This window comes from Bubalus bubalis, chromosome X (assembly GCF_019923935.1).
Source record: "Bubalus bubalis isolate 160015118507 breed Murrah chromosome X, NDDB_SH_1, whole genome shotgun sequence".
Lineage (NCBI taxonomy): Eukaryota > Metazoa > Chordata > Mammalia > Artiodactyla > Bovidae > Bubalus > Bubalus bubalis.
This window is the reverse complement of record NC_059181.1, coordinates 125,865,811-125,888,893: the sequence shown is the minus strand read 5'-3', so window position 1 is coordinate 125,888,893 and position 23,083 is coordinate 125,865,811. Positions and strand designations below refer to the sequence as shown.

Sequence of the window (23,083 nt, the reverse complement as noted above, 5' to 3'; positions counted from 1 at the left end):
GGTGGAGGGTGAGGAATGGGAGGGAAGCTACAATTTCAACCATCTTCTTTTTGCACTGAGTGAACTTTAACCATGTCCATGTATTATTTTTTAAATGGTTTTATTAAATAGCTAATATAAAAGGATTTTTATAACATATAATGACTAAAGAATTATGATATAACCTTTCTTAAGTACTCAGTTTAATAAAAAGAAGTCTTATTATTAGCTTTCAAGTCTCCTGTATATCCTTCTCCATTTCCATTACATTCTTTCCCCCCTCAGAGATGACTGATATCCTAAACTTTGTGTTTATCATTCCTTGCTGTTCTTTAATTTTATTCTGCTTGTATTTCTAAACAATATATGCTTTAATTTTGCATGTTTTGAGACTTAATATAAATGGAATCTTACTGCACATATTTTTCTGTGACTTGTTTCCCCCCCACCTCGACACCATGGTGCTGAAATTCATCCATGTTATTGTATATAACTAATTCATTCATAACCACTGTATAGAATATTCCATATGAATATCCCATAATTTATCAAAGATATCAGTATCCAATGTATATAAATAGAAGGCAGAGACACTGGAACTGAAAAAAAATTATAGCATGTTTGAGATTATACATACATATGTACAGACATACACACGAACACTACCATATACAAACATGTACATACAGTATATATTCTATTTGATGTAAATAGTTCTGTTTGGTGATATTCCTGTATTTAAAATGGTTCTCATTGGCATAATTTCTCAGTATCAAATTTCTTTGCTTGAATATAAGGCTAGGATTGATTTTTATATGTGGTTATGATACCAAATACATGTGCCCATAATAAACATACAAGTGTTTTGGTTACTTTATAAAATATACACACGCACAAATACAAGTGTTCCTTTATTCTAAAAATTATAAACCAAATAAAAATGGGTAGAAATCTACAAAAGACTTACAGTCCCTTCCTTATAGTACAGTATTTAACTAGGTATTTCTAGAATACTTAATCACACCTCAAGTAAGATACAATGATAATATTACTTAGCAAAAAATAAGTAATAGAAAGCAAAAGCAAAAAATGAGGAATTACATAAAAAAGAGAAAAATGAATGAAAAGTGTATGCGATTTGTAGAAATACACTTATGACTTTCACAAAGCACAACTTACCTTTAATGCTGAAATCTCAACTTTTCCTGGATACCTGTTCAGAAATAAAAGCAAGAAGGTGTTGAACAGTGGCTATGAGAAGGGAAATCCTTCTATACACTCATTAAAGGCAAGCCCATATTTTTAAAAACATTTATATATTTTGTCATTTAGAAAACTCTTCTATACATACCAGAAGATGTAGAAAACATAAAAAAGTAAAGAAGAAAATTAAAGTGACCCATAGTCTTACCACCAAGAGATCTGAGTTTGTATCTTTTGTCTTCCTAGACATATAACACTATAATTAGCATTAATATGAATATAATTTTGTTCTCTTCCACAAATTTCTTTAGAAGTGGAAATGCAGCTCAAAAGTATACAGGTTTTTCAATGTTTGGAGAAACTCTCAAATTGCTCTCTAGAACGGTTATGCCAATTTACTCTCCCATTACTCTACATCTCTGTTTCTTAATAACCTTGACAAAAATGAGTGCTATTTTTAAATATTTAGAAAATTCAATAGGCAAAAGTATTCACTGCTGTCTTAATTTGTGCTTCTTCGATTTATAGTGACGTGAAGTCAAGTGAAAGTCACTCAGTTATGTCCTATTCTTTGCGACCCCATGGACTATACAGCCCATGGAATTCTCCAGGCCAGAATACTGGAGTGGGTAGACTTTCCCTTCTCCAGGGGATCTTTCCAACCCAGGGATCAAACCCAGGTTTCCCGCATTGCAGGCGGATTCTTTACCAGCTGAGCCACAAAGGGAAGCCCAATGGATGAAGTTTCATATGCATTAGACATTTACGTTACTTTTAAAGAGAGAACACCCATTTTTGTTCATAGCTCTTTTTTGTTTGTTTTTTACTACAACAAAACTCTATTCTTAAATACAGGCTACTTTAGATATGATAATTTTAAAAAGTAACTTTTCACCAATTATTTTCACCCCCCATATTTTTCTTCAAATAGGAACAATTTGATACCTGCTTCAAAACATGAAACAGTGACATACCCTTACAGCTGCTTATTATATTTCAGGGTTACACACTAAGAAACTTTTAAATCATAAATATTAATAAGCCATTTCTAAATTTTTTAAATGCAGCAATCACAGATGATACACTTTTATGTAGAAAGGTGCCTTCAAGATCTATCTAGCCATAGAGCCTCTTTTTATAGGTAAAGAAACTGAGGAGCTAAGAGACTAAATGGCTTTCTCCAATGTCACATATTTAGTTAGGGGCAGAATCAAGAGAAGCATCAAGTCCTACTACCAAGCTTCTCATGTGCCAAATTGAGTAATCTTTGACCTCTAATCAAAAGTGTGATTAAAAAGTTACTTTTGCCACTCAATAGAAAATCAACCCATTATTCAACGAACATTTATGAAACACTTACTATCTATCAGAGACTAAGGGTAGGAAAATGATTAAGACACAATCCTAGTTTAGGGGTTTTTTAAAGCTTGTTTTAAAAAAAAAAAAGTAGCTGTATAAAATAGTGCCTGCCCACTTAACTGCAGAGCCTGGACAATATAATTTCATCTTAATAAAGGATAATTTCCAGGAACAAAAATTTTTTTATCCCCAATTACCTGTTTTCCCTGGCAAACATATACTGCTCTGTAACAAAATCCTGTTTATCCAGAGGTGATTAGGACCAAGGATATTCCAATTTTTAAATAAGGAATCAAGATTCTACACAAAGAATGTGCAAAATAATACAAGTGCAATCAAATCAGTAACAAAAGGTTAAAAAGCAAAAACAAAAAACCTTGAAGAGGCTCAAATTCCCATGTAGTACATATTCTGAATTCCAACCAAGAAGAAAATCACCTACCACAGCGGTACAGAGACAAGAGGAAGTAAGATTTTTTCAAAAAACTTAAGCCCCATATGAGGTAGAGAAGGAAAGAAAAAGAAAATCTGCCTTCCTCATAACTTCCACTTTGAGAAATCTGATCAGGTTTTTTAGCTGTCAAAAAAAAAAAAAAAAAAAAAACAGAATAGGGCACCACATTTTTCTGTCTTGTATGTAACTGGTTTCATAAAGAGCTCTAAGTTATAGATCAGTTGTTGACATACAAGGAAACAGTTCTGATTGGTTCTGGTGGAGCTTTACATATAACTACATACAAACTATAAAAAGTAATTTATTACTTCCTTTTGAAAGCCAAGGGAATGTAGTGAAAAGAACATGTGCAGATAGATGTTGCTTGAATATTGTTTCTGCCGTTTACCTTATGTGTGATCTTGATCAATTCATTTAATTTCTCCAGGCCTCAATCTCCTCCTTTGGAAAAGGGGTAAAACCATCTACACTTCATAGGATTAAGTGAGAGAGCACATGGGGCACACACAATAAGCTGTAGTTTCTTTCCTCAGCAGCTTTGAATTGCTCCATTGAAACTCACAAATAATGAGTGTCACCAAGTTTCTCCAAGGGACTTTGGCAGTCTGTCAGTAGTGAGCAGCCTGAGACCAATTTCTGGATTCAGAAAAGACACCCTACAGCCCATAAAGCTCCAGCCTATTTAACAACAGGGAACATGAAAAACACCAGATTATACTGAGCTGGGGATTAAATGGGATCCTGCTTGCATTTTGTGATGTCATTAAACAAAAAACTAATAAGAAAAGCCACTCATGTTTGAAACATAATATAAATATTAAAAGGTTGCTAAGGTTTTGGTAGGTAGTAAAATACTTTGTAGCTTCTTCCAGTCTGATTAAGCCTGAATTTGTCTTTAACAGGTAGTCTGTAAAACCAGATTTTTTTGTGATAAATTTTTTCATCCATTTATTAGCACCTAGTAAAACCTGAAAGCATATTTATAATTTGCAAAGTTAGTTAAAATGATTTGTATCATGTGCCAAAATGTGGAAACAACAATTCATTTCACCATAAGAAACAGTAAATCATTATTTAGTATTCCCACATGAAAAATTCTTAATAGGGGCCTTGTAATAACAATTACACAATGGCCATCAGTTATTAAGCATGTGCCAAAAACTGTGCTAAGACTTGATTGCTTTAGCTTCTTTAGTCCTCACAACTTTCCAATGAGGTATATTACCTTCCCTATTTTACACAAAAAACCCTGAAGCTTGGGTCAGATGGGGTAACTGCACTGCTAGTAAATAACTGGGCTAGAATTTGACCCTAGGCAGTCTGACTCTAGGGTCCACTCTCTCAACTACATGGCAATGTTGCCTTTTTTCTGTGTAAAGCCTTAAAAGATGACAGTTATGAGAATATTCTAAGCAGTGCTGCGAATGAACACCAAAGTAAAGGTAATTAGCGTTGCTTCTTGGGTTGAACTAAACTAATTAAGTCAAAGGCTTGAATCCTGATCTGCCTTTAACAACTACAATTAACATCTAATTGATTTGGCACTGCTAGGAAATGAAATAATGAAATGTTCCATATAGAAAACTGCCAGAGAAATGAAGCTTCTCTTTTCAGTGCCAAACTTCTGAAAGTGTTTTAATTATTTTTGAATTTCAAATTTCAAAAGCAGCTTGTAAATAAGTACATTATAGGCTAAGCCTTGCCATTTCAGTAATCTTGCCCTTGAAAATACCTTCTTAAAGGATATACATTTTTCCCTTTGCTACTGATTCAGAATAATTATGCTCAAATACTACACTATATTTTAATACAGTAATGCCCTCCAGGGACTGTAAGGCACAGAGGATTTATGTGCCTTCACACTACAGGACCCTAGGCTACCACGCTTGGAATGTCTGGGTTTTATAGCTTTACATCTCCCTCCTCAATGGAAGTGGTCACTTTATACAGTTGGCCATGTGCCTGCCTTTAAAAGCTCTCCTCCCCCTCCCTTTCTATCTTTTGCTTTTAGTCTGGGAAACCGGGTTTTTAAAAATGGAATTGTAGGGTAAAGAAAGAATCCAGATATTATGAGGATTTCCCTAGACAACCATTCAACTGTTATCTGTAACTCAAGTCTATACATTCAAAGTAGAGATAATATTATACTATTTCAGAGTGATTATGTGCCTAAAGACAATTTATTCATGTTCGAGTTTGGGGACAGGAGAAATAAGGGACTAGATCAAGAAAATTTAGTTCTACTCTTGGCTTTCCCAACCAACTAGCTGCAAGACCTTTAAGTAAGGGTTTTCAGAGTTCTGTAATTTTAGGAAAGTTTATTTTGAGACCCTTCATTAGTTTGGGAGTGAAGATGTAATTTTTATACCATGATTAATGATCTAAATTTTATACCCTCTGACTTTCCTTAAATTTGAGATACATCATAGAAAACATGAACATAATCCAGCACACACACACAAACATCCAGAAACGTCTGGTAAATACTCTGATACATCTAGTTAACTAGAAAAATACTCCTTCAAACTTTTCTGTAGATACTAAATATTAGATTCCTCCTGTTTAAAGGTTAAGGTTAGTAATTATTCCCATAAAAATTCCCAATTTTCCCATAAAAAAGTAAATAAAGTAATTTTTATTACACCCCATACATGTGAGAAATCTTTAAGAAAACCGAAGTAACAGGTAGATATATTTAAATATTGGTAGTTTACCACACATTTAAACAAAACTTTTAGAAACCAAAATGAGAACTTCAAAAGTTCAGTTTTCATTTCAAAAGTTTTTACTATAGGTTATTTTTAAATCAAATATTTTTGACGCATTTAAATATATGATTAACAAAGCTTCATTGAAATAAGAAATGTGCTTCTTACAAAGCTGAACAAAAATATGACTTTAATGGGCGAAACTACCTTCATCACCTAATAGCATAAAAAGAATCTTCCAACATATTCTTACTAATTACAAATGCAGTAAATCTTTGATTTTGCAGCATAGTTTCTGAAATTAAAGACAATGTCTATCAATGGTACTATTAAACATGAAAACAAACAATTTCTGAAACAGCTTCAAAACAGAGTCTAAGTTAAAAAAATATTGGTATTCTACTAAACAAACAAACAACAGCAACAAAAAAAACCCACATGGCTTACAGATCAAATACTAATTTTTCGTGTAGCCTACACTCAGGTTTTGAATATAAAAGCAATTTTAAGGTTAGCATTTCAGCAAGTTATAATACAGATAGAATATTTTAATTCATTATATCCTATTTTCTGTAAAAAGTTAATTTCATGCACTCACTACATTGAGTTTATACTAACAAACCTCATGTTTGAATATAAATCAATGTGTGACAGATGCTTTCTCCCATTCCTATCCACTTAGCATTTTAATTCTAGAGTTTTCCTTTTGCAGCTAGGGTATTTGTGTTCAGTACCAAACAGTAAGGATGTAACAGAAGCAGAAGAGATTAAGAGGTAAAAGAATACACAGAAGAACTACACAAAAAAGGTCTTAATGACCGGGATAACTACGATGGTGTGGTTACTCACCTAGAGACAGAGATCTGGAGTGTGAAGTCAAGTGGCCCTTACAAAGCATTACTATGAACAAAGCTGGTGGAGGTGATAGAATTCCAGCTGAATTATTTAAAATCCTAATAGATGACACTGTTGAAGTGCTGCACTCAATATGTCAGCAAATTTGGAAAGCTCAGCAGTGGGCACAGAACTGGAAAAGGTCAGTTTTTCATCCAATCCCAAAGAAGGGAAATGCCAAAGAATGTTCAAACTACCCTACAATTGCGTTCATTTCACATGCTAGTAAGGTTATGCTCAAAATCCTTCAAGCTAGGCTTCCGCAGTACGTGAACTGAGAACTTCTGTACAAGCTGGATTTAGAAAAGGCAGAGAAACCAGAGATCAAATTGCCAACACCTGTTGGATCATAAAGTAAGGCAATTCCAGAAAAACATCTACTTCTGCTTCATTGACTACTCTCAAGACTTTGACTGTGTGGATCACAACAAACTGTAAAATTCTTAGAGAGATAGGAATAGCAGACCACCTTATCTGTCTCCAGAGAAATCTGTATGCAGGTCAAGAAGCCACAGTTAGAACTGGACATGGAACAACATATTGCGTCCAAATTGGGGAAGGAGTACGTCAAGGCTGTTTATTGTCACCTGCTTATTTAACTTGTATGCAGAGAACATCATGCAAAATGCGGGGCTGGATGAAGCTCAAGCTGGAATCAAGATTTCGGGAGAAATATCAATAACCTCAGATATGCAAATGATACCGCTTTAATGGGAGAAAGGGAAGAGGAACTAAAGAGCCTCTTGAGGGCAAAAGAAGAAGGTGAAAAAGCTGGCTTAAAACTCAACATTTAAAAAACTAAGATCATTGGCATCCAGTCCCATCACTTCAGTGATGGAAAGCAGTGACAAGTTTTATTTTCTTGGGCTCCAAAATCACTGGAGATGGTGACTGCAGCCATGAAATTAAAAAACACTTGCTCCTTGGAAGGAAAGTTATGACAAACCTAGACTGCATATTAAGAGTAGAGACATTACTTTGCCAACAAAGGTCCACATAGTCAATGCTGTGGTTTTTCCAGTAGTCATATATGGATGTGAGAGTTGGACCATAAAGAAGGCTGAGTGCCAAAGAATTGATGCTTTCAAATTATGGTGTTGTAGAAGATTCTTGAAGAGTCCCTTGGACTTCAAGGAGATCAACCAGTCAATAATAAAGGAAATCAGTCCGGAATATTCATTGGAAGGATTGATGTTGAAGCTCCAATACTTTGGTCACCGGATACAAAGAGCTGACTAATTGGAAAAGACCCTGATGCTGGGAAGAATTGAAGGCAAAAGAAGGGGGTAGCAGAGGATGAGATGGTTAGATAGCATCACCAAATCAGTGGACATGAATCTGAGCAAACTCCAAGAGGAGCCTGGCGTACTGCAGTCCACAGGGTTGCAAAGAGCTGGAAATGACTTAGCAACTGAACCACCACCACCAATGCAGTTTAGTATCTACACAACATTATTTTTAAAATGTTACACAGCATCAAAACATTGCTCTGGTCATTTTGCAGAGCAGTATAGGAATTAATTTTCCTTTTATTAACTCTGACCTGATCCAGTGATAACTTTCAGACACCTTAGGTAAAATTTTACTAGAATAATAAGGTCATTACTTCCAAAGGTAGGTGCTAATCACTGGGATTTGGATCTGACGACAATAATTACAACTTATCTAAAAGCTGTTCACTAAGTTTCCATAAAAAGCTAAATGTCAAATCCTTTCAATAATACTGCATTCAATTCAAAATATGCAAGCAATGCAATATTTATTTATAACTCTCTTAGCTTGATTTTGTTGTTTTTGAGTCGCTAAGTTGTGTCCTAATCTTTGCAACCCAATGGACTGTACCCCCCAGGTTCCTCTGTTTATGGGATTTCCCAGGCAAGGATACTGGAGCGGGTTGCCATTTTCTTCTCTGGAGGATTTTCCCGACTCAGGGATTGAACCCATGTCTCCTGCATTGGCAGGTGGATTCCTTACCGCTGAGCCACCTGGGAAGCCTGAGCTTGATTTTGCAACTTGCTAATAAACCTGACTCTCTAATTTACTAATGTTGAGAACAGTGGGCTTCCCTCAGAGCTCAGTTGGTAAAGAATCCGCCTGCAATGCAGGAGACCCTGGTTCATATTCATTCACTTAATAGAAACAAAATCAATCCAACAGAAAATGCAGAGGCTACTTTTAAGGGATTTTGATACAACATAACTGAGTTTTCTGTCCCAGGTGTTAAAAGTGAGCATACTACCTATAGATACTACCTGGTGTTAAAAAGAAATTTACAGTAATTCTTTTCAAAGTCCTAAAAGGATTTTTTTTTAGATCAGTAAGAAGGTAAGAATATTTATTTTTTCAGTGTTTGAAGGAAGACTCATTTAGACCACTGTCTCAATGTGAGGAAAACAAGGCTGAAGAAGGTTAAATTAATACCTTCATCCAACATTTACCTACTGCTTACCTCATACCAGCACAGTGCTAGGCACTGGTTGGAAAGTAGTGAACACGGCAGACAAGGTCACGCTCTCCTGCTGCTGCTGCTGCTGCTGCTGTCGCTTCAGTAGCGTCTGACCCTCAGTGACCCCATGGACTGCAGCCTACCAGGCTCCTCTGTCCATGGGATTTTCCAGGCAAGAGTACTGGAGTGGGGTGCCATTGCCTTCTCCCACACTCTCCTAGAGCTACACTAAGATGAGGGTCTGATTAGGTCTAGGACCCGGGTCTCTTACTGATTTGAACAACACATGCAGCCTGTCAGTTTACCCCACAAAGTCTAAAATCCCTTCCTACTTTCACACGGGCAGGTAGCCAGTCAAGTGAAACTGGCCATTTATTAAAGTCTTAATTATCTAGGAGTGCCACCACAAATTCTCCAGTGAAGATTTGGGGGTTCCCAAAGACTGAAAGGGCACCATGACACCAATCTCAAAGTAGAAAGGCTGTAAGTTTAGCCACTTAGTAAAAGAACATGAACTGGAATCAGGATACCTGAGTTTTAGTTGTGAATCTGCCAGTAACAATGTATGTGAACATAAAAATTATTTTGGGGCAGTTTTTTCAACCTTTAGTTATAGCTATTTCAAGCATGTACAAAACTGGGATAATATTATGAACCCACATGTATAAAATGTTGACCATGGTCAATAGTGATCAATATCAATATGCCTCCCTCCACTCCCTGGCCATATTATTTTGAAGCAAATCTCATAAATTATTTAATCTTTACCCATAAAAATTTCAATATGTATCTAAAATATAATTATAACACTATTATCAAATTTAGCAATTCCTTATTATATACAGTAAACATTCAGGTTTCCCAGATAGTCTCAAACTTTTTCTTACAGTTGGTCCATTTCAATCAATATCCAAATAAGCTTCATGTGCCATAATCAGTTGATATGTCTCTTTCAATCAGTAGGTTTCCTTTCATTTTTTTATTTCTTGAAGTTCATGTATCGAGGAACTAGGCTGTTCATCCTAAAGATGATTTTTTTTTCGGGCAGTGAAACTATTGTGTACGATACTATAATGATGGCTACATGCTATTATGCAGTTATCCAAAACCATAGAACCTGTAACGCCAAAAGTGAACCCTAAGGGAAACTTTGGACTTTAGGTGATTATGCTGTGTCAATGGAGGTTCAGCAGTCGTAACAATGTACCACTCTGGCGAGAGCATGTTGATAATGGGGGAGACTATACATGTGTTGGGGGAAGCGTGTGTGGGAAATCTCTGTACCTTCCTCTCAGTTTTGCTGTGAATCTAAAACAGCTCTTTAAATAAGTCTTAAACAAACAAAAACACTAGGTTGTTCACCCTGCAGAATTTCTCATTGTCTGAATTTTGTTGACTGCATCTCCATGGCGATATGTCATAAGGAATATTTTAAAGGAGAACATGCAGAAGAGATTGGAGGGATGGAATGGACACACACCCAAGGAAAAGTACAAAAACCTATAAGAACAGTATCAGAAAGACTGTTGCTCAGAATGTGAGAAGATTTAAAAAATACCAGAGACAGTTTTTCATTATTTTAACTTATATTAACAAGAATAACAAAAATAAACTGCAGTCTGCTTATACGTGGATAAATTATATAATGTAATAGGCTGGGCTTCCCTGGTGATTCAGACGGTAAAGAATCCGCCTGCCAATGCAGGAGATGCGGGTTTGACCCCTGGGTCAAGAAGATTCCCTGGCGAAGGAAATGGCAGCCCACTCCAGTATTCTTGCCTGGAGAATCCCATGGACAGAGGAGTCTGGCAGGCTATCAAATCAGACACGATTTGACTGAATGTACATATGTGAAAGATATATCGATTCTTTTTCTTTCCAATTAAGATTGCTGATAGTCAAACCAGAAAGGGAAAAATAAATTATAGGATGAGGAAATCGAATTCCAAAGCACTCAAAGAGATAAAAATACCTGGCTACTCTAAATGAGTTCAGTTCTTCTATCCCAGACAAATTATATCCTAGCAAAAGCTGAGAATTTATGGAGTTCAATCTCTAAAACTTCTGACGAATCAGAGTATGGAAGAGGATATTAGGAAAAACTTTGGTGGTCAACACTGGAAAGCAGGTAGTGCTACAAACTAGAAACAAATTCACTTGATGTCAATGTCAAGCAAAATTCTTAAACACATGATGAAATAAATGGTTTAAGGGCCTTAGGTGTAGGGAAAAGATACTCTTATTTAAGAATAAGCATTTGCAGAAAGCCAAACATGCAAAATTAATTTTCTTTTTTGATAGGGTTACTGGCCTAGAACATAAAGAGCATACTGTACACACAAAAAAATCTGGATATTTTTTATAAAAATTTGTACTAAATTTTATAATTCTCTCAAGATATCCTTTTAGACAACAAAGGGATGTAGGCTAGAATACACTTAGGTGGGTTTGTAACATAACTCAAGGTGTGCTGATTAATGGATCAATGAAAAACCATAAGGAAATATTAATTTTTCTTGTGCTCTATCTTACTTGATGTTCTATTCACTTGATGTTCTTAATGTCTTAAATGAAGAAACCGATGGCCTATCTACCAAATTTACAGATGGCACAAAGTTGGAGGGCTTAGGGAGTATACTAGCTGACAGTATCCAAAAATGTATTTCAACAGGTCAGAACCACTGGCCAAATCTTAACAGAATGTAATGTAGTAGGGATAAATGCAAAATGCATGACTGGGGAGATGTGATTTAACAAATCACATGAAAACACTCAGGTACTTTTGTTGATTGCTCAGAGTAAAGGCTGTGATATGACTGCTGAAAGAGTCATAAAAGACTGCTATGACTTCAGCATATGACTGCTGAAAGAGCTAGTGTGATCTTAGGCTGAACTGCATGCATTCTAAGTCACTTCAGTTCTGTCTGACTCTTTGCGACCCCATGGACTGTAGCCCTCCAGGTTCCTCTGTCCATGGGATTTTCAGGCAAGAATATTGGAGTGGGTTGCCATTTCCTTCTCCAGGGTATCTTCCTGACCCAGGGATTGAACCTGTGTCTCTTATGTCTCCTGTATTGGCAGGCATAACAAAACTATTATGTCCTGAACAAGGCGGGGGGTAAATTCTACTCTACTTCCCACTAATAACAACACACTTTATTATATCACGTGTCATTGGGATACCATATTTTACAAGAAACATAAAATGGAACATATCCAAAAGAGAAATCAATTTGGTGAATGTTTCAGAAACTGAGTAGGATGATATAAAGTACTAAGGACGGCTAATCCAGAGAAGATAAGACAGAAACGACTGCCTCTTGACTTTTTTGACTTTGGTTTTATTTTGGAAAGTATAAGCAGTGAAACTTTGCATTTGGCTAATTTTCTTAATTAGTCTGTCTTAATTTAACTTTTAAACTGTTATTCTATATTTGATATGTACAAGAGTAAAATGTAGCATGTACATGTAATTATGAAGCACAACAAATAAACTAAACTGACTCACTAGGTTACCTGAGAGTGAGAACAGCATCAAGATCAGAGCAGCTACTGCGTGCCGTATTTTGATGCCTTTGTCTTAGAGGGAACCACTAGCCCAGATCTGACTTACTGTTCCCTTACTTATTTTTAAAATGCCATGTATCTCTGAACAATATACTAAGTTTTGTTATTTCTGAGGTCTGTTTTTAGGAATGCACTTACAAAGAAAAAAAGAGCTGGACTCTTAAAATTAACATTGCAAAAATCCTGGTATTCATGCCAGAGTAAATAAAGGCGACCCTTGTCACTACATACTCACTTGTACTTAAGTCTCACAACTGTGCCCATACCTACTAGTCTCCTGCTTCTCCTCCACCTGGGGTTGCCACATTTAGCAATGATAAATATAGGCAGCTCAGTTAAATTCCAGTTTAAGTATGTTTATCTGAAATTGGGGTTTAACTGGGAGGCCTGTATTTTATCTGGCAACTCTACCCTATCCCTAAATTAATTAGGTGGACAATTAATTCTATGATCTGTTCATCTGTGATACAGGAACAAAGTGGGAGGATTTGTATGGCCAATGTCATTGTATAAATATTAATCTAAGTATTAAACAGCATTTACTGACTGGGGAAAAAAATAGAACATCTGTGAATTTAGTCAAAGCTTTTCCAGATAATGCATTCAGTAGACCTAACCAAATGCAAATATTGTATATACACTATTATATACATTTTTCAAAAACACTCTGTGAAGAATAGGAAGGTGTATTATTAACAGCTTCATTATTTTGACATATCAAATCCCTCAAAAAAACCAAGATGGCTACTGTAACAAACTGATAAATCTCTTGATATGTAAATTGACTTATAACCATTATTTATAAAGATATATCATTTGAAACTGTCCTCATGTTAAAAATGAACTTAATCTATATAGGTCAAATAAAGATCAGCAGTCAACTTTCTGGATAAATATCAATTAAAATTATGTTGTCATTAAAAAGGGATTAGGTTACTGTATTTACAAAGTCATAGGGGCTTCCCTGGCGGCTCAGATGGTAAAGCATTGTGGGAGACCCTAGTTCAATACCTGGGTCGGGAAGATCCCCTGGAGACGGAAATGGCACCCCACTCCAGCACTCTTGCCTGGAAAATCCCATGGATGGAGGAGCCTGATAGGCTACAGTCCATGGGGTTGCAAAGAGTCGGATACAACTGAGCGACTTCACTTTCACTTTATAAAGGGGATATTAGAAATATTTCAGATACTTTTCAATATTTTTTGATCAAGAAAACTAATGAACCTTCTACGGTATGAGGTAGAACCTGCTTTTCAATTCTGTCTCAACATCTTCCCACAACCTGAAGCACAAATAGCTCCTATATTTGAATGCCAATCAATACAAGTGTGCATTAAGAACACATATAGATTAGATTCCTCAAATAGAAGCCAGTTGCATTCCCTTCCCTGTCTTACTGCAAAATCCACATTTTGAAATCAGGTATAGACATGGCTGACTACTGCAGGAGTCTAACTTATATTTCACAGCTTCAGCAAGTGGTTTCTCTCTAGGCAATCACCGGATCACCTTTTCCAACTTTTAAACTCAAATATTCATCACTCATGCGCTAAGGCTTTAGGATAATTGGTGCTTAAAAGTCCACTTTAAAAAAGAACATTGAATTTCTGTAATTTCAAAGAGGCAGATCCCATAAACCATTCTACCTCTAGTTTCTCACCCTTTAGCTATAGACAGATCCTTCTGCCTTTGGGGTTTGGTGTTTCTCTTACCTCTTACCTGAGAGTTATCTGAAAAAAAACAAAACAAAACAAAACAAAACTTGTAAGCCTTCTGAGAATAGGGTGGAAGGAATGTGCAGACTAAACCTGACACCTGCTTCAGAGTCAACTAAATAACTAGGAACTCAAAGACCCACTACACAAAATGTAAGAATTTAACATTTAACATCCCTATTTCTAGACTTCTGGATGAAATTGGGCAACACAGAAAAATGGTTTAACAAGGTCTTTTTTTCTTTTTCTGTCAGTAAAAGGACTCATTATTTTAGGTTCTGAGGAAAAAAAGTAGTTGGCTCTGAAGAAGCCTTTTGCCAGGTTGCAAAATTCCTGACAGACTCTTAAGGAGGTTAAAAAGAGTAATGACACAGAAGGAAGGAGTATAGAGTGAGTCAGTGAGAATAAAGCTGGTGGCTTGGCAAACACTTTTCTTATAAGAAGGTGACTACCAAAAAAAAAAAAAAAAGAAGGTGACTACCAAGGTCTTAGTGGAGAATTGCCCCATAGCTTGATTTTGTTTTTATCCACCTTTTTTTGCCTTTGCCATTGGGAAAATATAAAAGTAGGATGAGCTTAAGCAGTACATCAACGAACTGAATCAAACAGAGCAAAGAACAGCTCACCTGCGCAAAGGTTTGGGATTCTAAGGTCCTTGAGGTGAAAAGGAGATAAGCATAGATAAGGCCCTAGCTAGCCATTAAAATAAGCAGGTAATTAAAGGGTTTTGATTTCCAAAGCCCAGCAAGCTGAAATACGAAGATCTGATGGCAAACTAAGACCAACACAAAAGTGCTCAGTCTAAACTAGTAATCAGAAAGGTTCTGGTGCTCACAAAACACTGACATGAGGATTTCTTCCCACTTAGACCAGGCAAGAGAAAAACAAAAACAAAGCAAAAATCAAAATCAAAAACAAAACCAAACCTCAAGTTGAACAAGAACAGTTCAAATTTAGAGAATAATATACTGGGTTTTATTTTTTTTTTAACCTTGCTCTAAGTGCATAGTTTTTAAAAATTTGTTCACTGGAATTAAAATGTATACACTGATGCATATACATCATTAAATAAATGTATTTATTAATTAGTTACATTCTTATGGCAAGTTTTACTAGATTATATGCTAAGCATAAAAGTCCCCATAGAAGGAGGTTTCCCTTGATACATGGTAATTTTGGCTTATTAACAAGATTAATAAAAAATGGAGAATATACTTAAGACAGTTATCTAACAGGGAATTAACCAAATCCTCAAGATGTGAATTAATACTTTTAATATTCTTTGAAGTGCCATTTTAAAGTACTATGAAAGTCAAGAAGCAGAATGTGTCTAAAATACCTAATGACTATTTTATCACTGATATTAACAGAAATAGATGGTGAGAAAGTTTGGCACAATGGTTCTATGTTTTCTGAAAGTAGATTTTGTGGCAACATTTGTAAGTGATCTATAATGAAATCAAAGGAAACTTTATAATGAAATATAATTCCAGCCATTTATAAAGTAATTACAAACTTGAAGTGGACCTTAAGCAACTAAATATTGTCTAAAACGACAAGCTGATTTTTCAAAACTGATACATGTAATTCATGTAGTTTTATGTCATATTTCTGAAAAAGCAGCTTCATAATCTATTTATTGATAAAATAACAGAATAATCACTTCTCTAGGCCTGCTCAAGAATTCTAAACTAAAAACATTCTACCCTGCACATTTACAACCATTCAATAAATACTCACATTCAAACAGTAACTCCAGGGTAGGGCAGCTATATCAACGTTCTAAACTGTCAAACTGGGTTAGATAAAAGTCACATCTATTAATGATTTAAAATAATTTCTAGAAAATTGCAACAGAAACAGATGGCTAAATTTACGACTGTCTGGAAAAGTCAATACTAATGCAATCGTGCTAAATCACTTTGTAACTTTCTTAGAAAGTAAACAAGATTTTTGTCTACAGGCCACTTTACAGAAGCTTTATCAAGTTAATGTACTAATATGATTTTTAAGTTATTTAAAACATTCATTGGTGTACTAATCTTAAAAATTAAATGCCAGTAACTTCTAAGGTCACCTCACATAAAAGTTAAGAGCACTAAAGAAACTGTCACAACTCCCCTTTTCAAAAAATGTAACTAAATCAATTATATTATCAATGAACTGATTATTCAGACTTTGAGATTATTTTTCTCCTTCTGAGTTTACTGCTGCTAAGTCACTTCAGTCGTGTTGGACTCTGTGCGACCCCATAGCCCGCAGCCCACCAGGCTCCCCCATCCCTGGGATTCTCCAGGCAAGAACACTGGAGTGGGTTGCCATTTCTGCTTATCACCAAAGATTGGCAGAGGAACAAAAAAAAGTCAAACTAAATCACACACAAAACATTACTATTATCTCTGATAAAAGATTTGATGGGAAAGGAAGTTGTAAACTAACGACTGAACTGAGGGCTTGGTGTAACTGGTAACATTTAATTATTCATATTTTCCCTAAATATTATGAATAATAGAAAACGACATATTTCAGTAATTAAGCATTTTAGTTTATAAATTCTACTTTTACGATTTATCTGAATTTCTACTTCTGCATTCTTTAATGAAGGTGTATTTAAAACTTGATCAGATCAGATCAGATCAGTCACTCAGTCATGTTCGACTCTTTGCGACCCCATGAATCACAGCACGCCAGGCCTCCCTGTCCATCACCAACTCCTGGAGTTCACCCAGACTCACATCCATCGAGTCAGTGATGCCATCCAGCCATCTCATCCTCTGTCGTACCCTTCTGCTCCTGCCCCCAATCCCTCCCAGCATCAGTCTTTTCCAATGAGTCAACTCTTTGCATGAGGTGGCCAAAGTATTGGAGTTTCAGCTTTAGCATCATTAATCCAAAGAAATCCCAGGGCTGATCTCCTTCAGAATGGACTGGATGGATCTCCTTGCAGTCCAAGGGACTCTCAAGAGTCTTCTCCAACACCACAGTTGAAAAGCATCAATTCTTCGGTGCTCAGTGTTCTTCACAGTCCAACTCTCACATCCATACATGACCACAGAAAAAACCACAGCCTTGACTAGACAAACCTTTGCTGGCAAAGTGATGTCTCTGCTTTTGAATATGCTATCTAGGTTGGTCATAACTTTTCTTCCAAGGAGTAAGCGTCTTTTAATTTCATGGCTGCAGTCATCATCTGCAGTGATTTTGGAGTCCAGAAAAATAAAGTCTGACACTGTTTCCACTGTTTCCTCATCTATGTCCCATGAAGTGATGGGACCAGATGCCATGATCTTCATTTTCTGAATGTTGAGCTTTAAGCCAACTTTTTCACTCTCCACTTTCACTTTCATCAAGAGGCTTTTTAATTCCTCTTCACTTTCTGCCATAAGGGTGGTGTCATCTGCATATCTGAGGTTATTGATATTTCTCCTGGCAATCTTGATTCCAGCTTGTGTTTCTTCCAGTTCAGTGTTTCTCATGATGTACTCTGCATAGAAGTTAAATAAACAGGGTGACAATATACAGCCTTGACATACTCCTTTTCCTATTTGGAACCAGTCTGCTTTTCCATGTCCAGTTCTAACTGTTGCTTCCTGACCTGCATACAGATTTCTCAAGAGGCAGATCAGGTGGTCTGGTATTCCCATCTCTTTCAGAATTTTCCACAGTTGATTGTGATCCACACGGTCAAAGGCTTTGGCATAGTCAATAAAGCAGAAATAGATGCTTTTCTGGAACTCTCTTGCTTTTTCGATGATCCAGCGGATGTTGGCAATTTGATCTCTGGTTCCTCTGCCTTTTCTAAAACCAACTTGAACATCAGGAAGTTCACGGTTCACGTATTGCTGAAGCCTGGCTTGGAGAATTTTGAGCATTACTTTACTAGCGTGTGAGATGAGTGCAATTGTGCGGTAGTTTGAGCGTTCTTTGGCATTGCCTTTCTTTGGGATTGGAATGAAAACTGACCTTTTCCAGTCCTGTGGCCACTGCTGAGTTTTCCAAATTTGCTGGCATATTGAGTGCAGCACTTTCACAGCATCGTCTTTCAGGATTTGGAATAGCTCAATTGGAATTCTATCACCTCCACTAGCTTTGTTCGTAGTGATGCTTTCTAAGGCCCACTTGACTTCACATTCCAGGATGTCTGGCTCTAGGTCAGTGATCACACCATCGTGATTATCTGGGTCATGAAGCTCTTTTTTGTACAGTTCTTCTGTGTATTCTTGTCATCTCTTCTTAATATCTTCTGCTTCTGTTAGGTCCATACCATTTCTGTCGTTTATCGAGCCCATCTTTGCATGAAATGTTCCTTTGGTATCTCTGATTTTCTTGAAGTGATCTCTAGTTTTTCCCATTCTGTTGTTGTCCCCTATTTCTTTGCATTGATTGCTGAAGAAGGCTTTCTTATCTCTTCTTGCTATTCTTTGGAACTCTGCATTCAGATGCTTATATCTTTCCTTTTCTCCTTTGCTTTTCGCTTCTCTTCTTTTCACAGCTATTTGTAAGGTCTCCCCAGACAGCCATTTTGCTTTTTTGCATTTCTTTTCCATGGGGATGGTCTTGATCCCTGTCTCCTGTACAAATCTCACGAACCTCATTCCATAGTTCATCAGGCACTCTATCTATCAGATCTAGGCCCTTAAATCTATTTCTCACTTACACTGTATAATCATAAGGGATTTGATTTAGGTCATACCTGAATGGTCTAGTGGTTTTCCCTACTTTCTTAAATTTTAGTCTGAATTTGGCAATAAGGACCACAGTCAGCTCCTGGTCTTGTTTTTGCTGACTGTATAGAGCTTCTCCATCTTTGGCTGCAAAGAATATAATCAATCTGATTTCGGTGTTGAGCATCTGGTTATGTCCATGTATAGTAAAACTTGATAAAATATTCTAGAAAAATCTCAAATTATCTAGAATGCTTACTTATATAAAACAATCGTAGGCCAAGTTTATTATTAAAAATATTACTCATCCTTATTTCCACCTTAAATACTAATTATTGAGAATATATTTTTCTAATTAGCTACTGGAATGCATTTTTCCCATTAATTTGATAGCCAAAATGTTTGACCAGCTGGAAAATATTAAAAACCACCACATGCATTCATTGTGACTGCTAGAAAACACCTCTGAAGAGGAAGGGGGGGCAGGGAGAAACATTGTGTTTCCAATTAGTGACTTGTAGCTAAAAATATGAACCAGAGTTATACTGCAAAAAAAAAAAAGGAAAAAAAATGTGGTCTAAACAACTAACAACAACCTACAAAACAATTACAGAAAAGAAAAATCTGGGATCAAGACTTTTTGATAAAGCACAGAAGTCCAAATCAGCAGTGTCTCACATCTTGAGGAGTTTTCCCTTAGAATATAGAAAGAACAAAGAATATACCCTTTGAAATGTAGTAGCAGTGTCTGGGATTCCAGCTTTTTCAGGAGCAAGGTCATTTTCTGACCTAGCTACCATAGCATAATCAATTTCTTTAAAGCATAAAAAGAAAAGCAGTTAAAATACTGCTTTTTGTTGTTTTCAAGAGTGAATTATACATATCCAACTGGCAGGAGAGTCAGCCTCATCATTTTAATAATTCACATTTAAAACATATCATCAAAAAATGTTTATAGCTTAGAAAAGTGAAGTGGGAGGGACCTAATGTTTTACATCTTCATTCAAAATCATCATCTAAGTATCACAAACTAGTGAAATTCCACTTTTGCTAGCTGATCCCTGTTCACCCTGAGCTGTTTATTTGCAAAATTAGCATAACTGTCCTGTCTCACAAAAATTGTCCTATCTTACAGAACTGCAGGATAGTCAGAAGAGATAATGTAAATAAAAATACTTTGAAAATTAATGTCCAACATTAATCATTACCATTCTTTGCATGTTTAACAACATGCAGGACTATAATACTTCTTTCTTTTTGGGAATACATTCAATCCTGGGTGGGGGGGGAAGTTGGTAACAAGAAATCGATATGATTGCAGGATAACTGACAACACTTCCGAAGGCTTCACTGTTAACACAATATTTACTGAATACAGAATGTACCCAAGTTACAAAGGTCCTATAAATCTAAACCACCGTCTTTGCCTCAGTCCCCTCCATTTCTTCCCTTCACTCTTATAGGAACCAGTGTTTACAGGAATGGGAAGTGCGAGTGAAGATCTCAGAGAAACCAGGAAGTTCAAAAGTACTGCTAGAAGAAATTGTGAAAGGAAGTGGAAAACCACAGAGCATCCCCATTTCCACCTAGGATAGGTGATGCTTTTGAACTGTGGTGTTGGAGAAGACTCTTGAGAGTCCCTTGGACTGCAAGGAGAACAAACCAGTCAATCCTAAGGAAATCAGTCCTGAATATTCACGGGAAGGACTGATGCTGAAGCTCCAATACTTTGGCCACCCGATACGAAGAGCCACCTCATTGGAAAAGATCCTGATGCTGGGAAAGAATGAGGGCAGGAGGAGAAGGGGATGACAAAGGATGAGATGGTTGGATGCCATCACCGACTCGATGGACATGAGTTTGAACAAGCTCTGGGAGATGGTGAAGGACAGGGAAGCCTGGTGTTCTGCAGTCCATGGGGTCACAGAGAGTCAGACATAAATGAGCGACTGAACAACAACAACAACACATCAACTGCAGACATCTCTCTACCCAGGAAAATAAGGCAAAGGTTAAAAGTTAACAAACAGGAGCTTTGACCTGGGATAAAATAGGTATAGCAAAGTTCACTTAAAGGAAAAAATACTGATCTTGGTACCTAGCTTTAATCTCTAAAGCCAATCCAATAAAGATAAAATGCCAATTGCATAATACTGACAAACCCACTCACTTTCACTCACAAAGGTACTAGTTTTATCAAGCTACCTATTCCTTCTGCTCACCTATCTTCCACTAATCCAATGCTCCACTCTACCTGTGACACTAACCAATCCCACTTACCAATGCATCTGCTATATCCAATTTAACTAATCTTTCCCTTATTCATCCCCAAAGACCCACCCATTCATTATATTTCATCCACCACTGTTTCTTCTCACTTGTTAAGGAAGAATAAATTATTACACCAGGGAATCTCTGTACTAATGACCTTGAGGTAAGCTAGGAAGGAGAAAGCTGGGGGTGAATGGGGTGGATCTGGGGCTGAGAAGAAATGTTCAAACCACCTGTCATTTGGGTAGATAAGCATATTTTAAAAGAGTGATTTTTTTTAAAAACCACACAAATTGTTAATAGTACTGCTAATAACTAGAACCCTAACAACAGACTGGTTCCAAATAGGAAAAGGAGTATGACAAGGCTGTATATTGTCACCCTGCTTATTTAACTTCTATGCAGAGTACATCATGAGAAATGCTGGGATGGAAGAAAAACAAGCTGGAATCAAGATTGCTGGGAGAAATATCAATAACCTCAGATATGCAGATGACACCACCCTTATGGCAGAAAGTGAAGAGGAACTAAAAAGCCTCTTGATGAAAGTGAAAGAAGAGAGTGAAAAAGTTGGTTTAAAGTTCAACATTCAGAAAATGAAGATCATGGCATCTGGTCCCATCACTTCATGGGAAATAGATGGGGAAACAGTGTCAGACTTTATATTTTTGGGCTCCAAAATCACTGCAGATGGTGACTGCAGCCATGAAATTAAAAGATGCTTACTCCTTGGAAGGAAAGTTATGACCAACCTAGATAGCATATTCAAAAGCAGAGACATTACTTTGCCAACAAAGGTCCGTCTAGTCAAGGCTATGGTTTTTCCTGTGGTCGTGTATGGCTCCGAGAGTTGGACTGTGAAGAAGGCTGAGTGCCGAAGAATTGATGCTTTTGAACTGTGGTGTTGGAGAAGACTCTTGAGAGTCCCTTGGACTGCAAGGAGATCCAACCAGTCCATTCTAAAGGAGATCAGTCCTGGGTGTTCTTTGGAAGGAATGATGCTAAAGCTGAAACTCCAATACTTTGGCCACCTCATGCAAAGAGTTGACTCATTGGAAAAGACTCTGATGCTGGGTGGGATCGAGGGCAGGAGGAGAAGGGGACGACAGAGGATGAGATGGCTGGATGGCATCACCGACTTGATGGACATGAGTTTGGGTGGACTCCGGGAGTTGGTGATGGACAGGGAGGCCTGGCGTGCTGCAATTCATGGGGTTGCAAAGAGTCAGACACGACTGAGTGACTGAACTGAACTGAATAACTAGAAAAATAATTTCCTCAGTCTCCCAATTTAAACAAAGACGTTCAAAAACATATTTAAAAGAGAACTATAGATATTAAGTTCATCCATGGCTAGTCTTTGCAGTTCAAGATTGATGCCAGAAAGAACACTTTTACCTCTTCTCTTGAGCCTACTTAGTAACCAGGATGCCTGCTTCTGAGAAAATGGGTTTGAATACAGCTCTACATTCTATTTATTGGTTCTCTAAAGAGTTTGACCTGTGGTTCATAAGAATGCTCATGGTTCAATGAGTTTGTACTGGAACAGTCTATTACAATTAGTAGTGGTCAAGTACATTTTATACAGGTATGGCTTCCTCTGTATAGGCTGCCTATTGGAAAACATTAAAGTTTCCTGTCAGTACTTTCCAAAATTTTTATGGTTCATCCTAGGCCTTAAAAAAAATTCTTATCCTCCCCTCCACCTTTATTTAAAAAAATTTTAGGGATTAGGGTTCTATGGATAAAGTAAAACCTTTTCTGCTCTGTAGCCTATTTGTGCAATTAAAATAAAGTTCTCCTTGGGGCATCATCAGAATTT

General features: G+C 36.7%; 1 protein-coding gene across 1 annotated transcript in view; it reads right to left on the bottom strand.

Moving 5' to 3' along the window:
- WDR44 (WD repeat domain 44) overlaps window positions 1-23,083 on the bottom strand; it is a gene marked incomplete in the record, with an annotated part of 85,238 nt that overhangs the window by 55,113 nt on the left and 7,042 nt on the right. Inside the window, 1 exon segment of the mRNA XM_045164556.1 lies at window positions 1,159-1,192. Coding sequence (XP_045020491.1) covers window positions 1,159-1,192 — 34 coding nt within the window.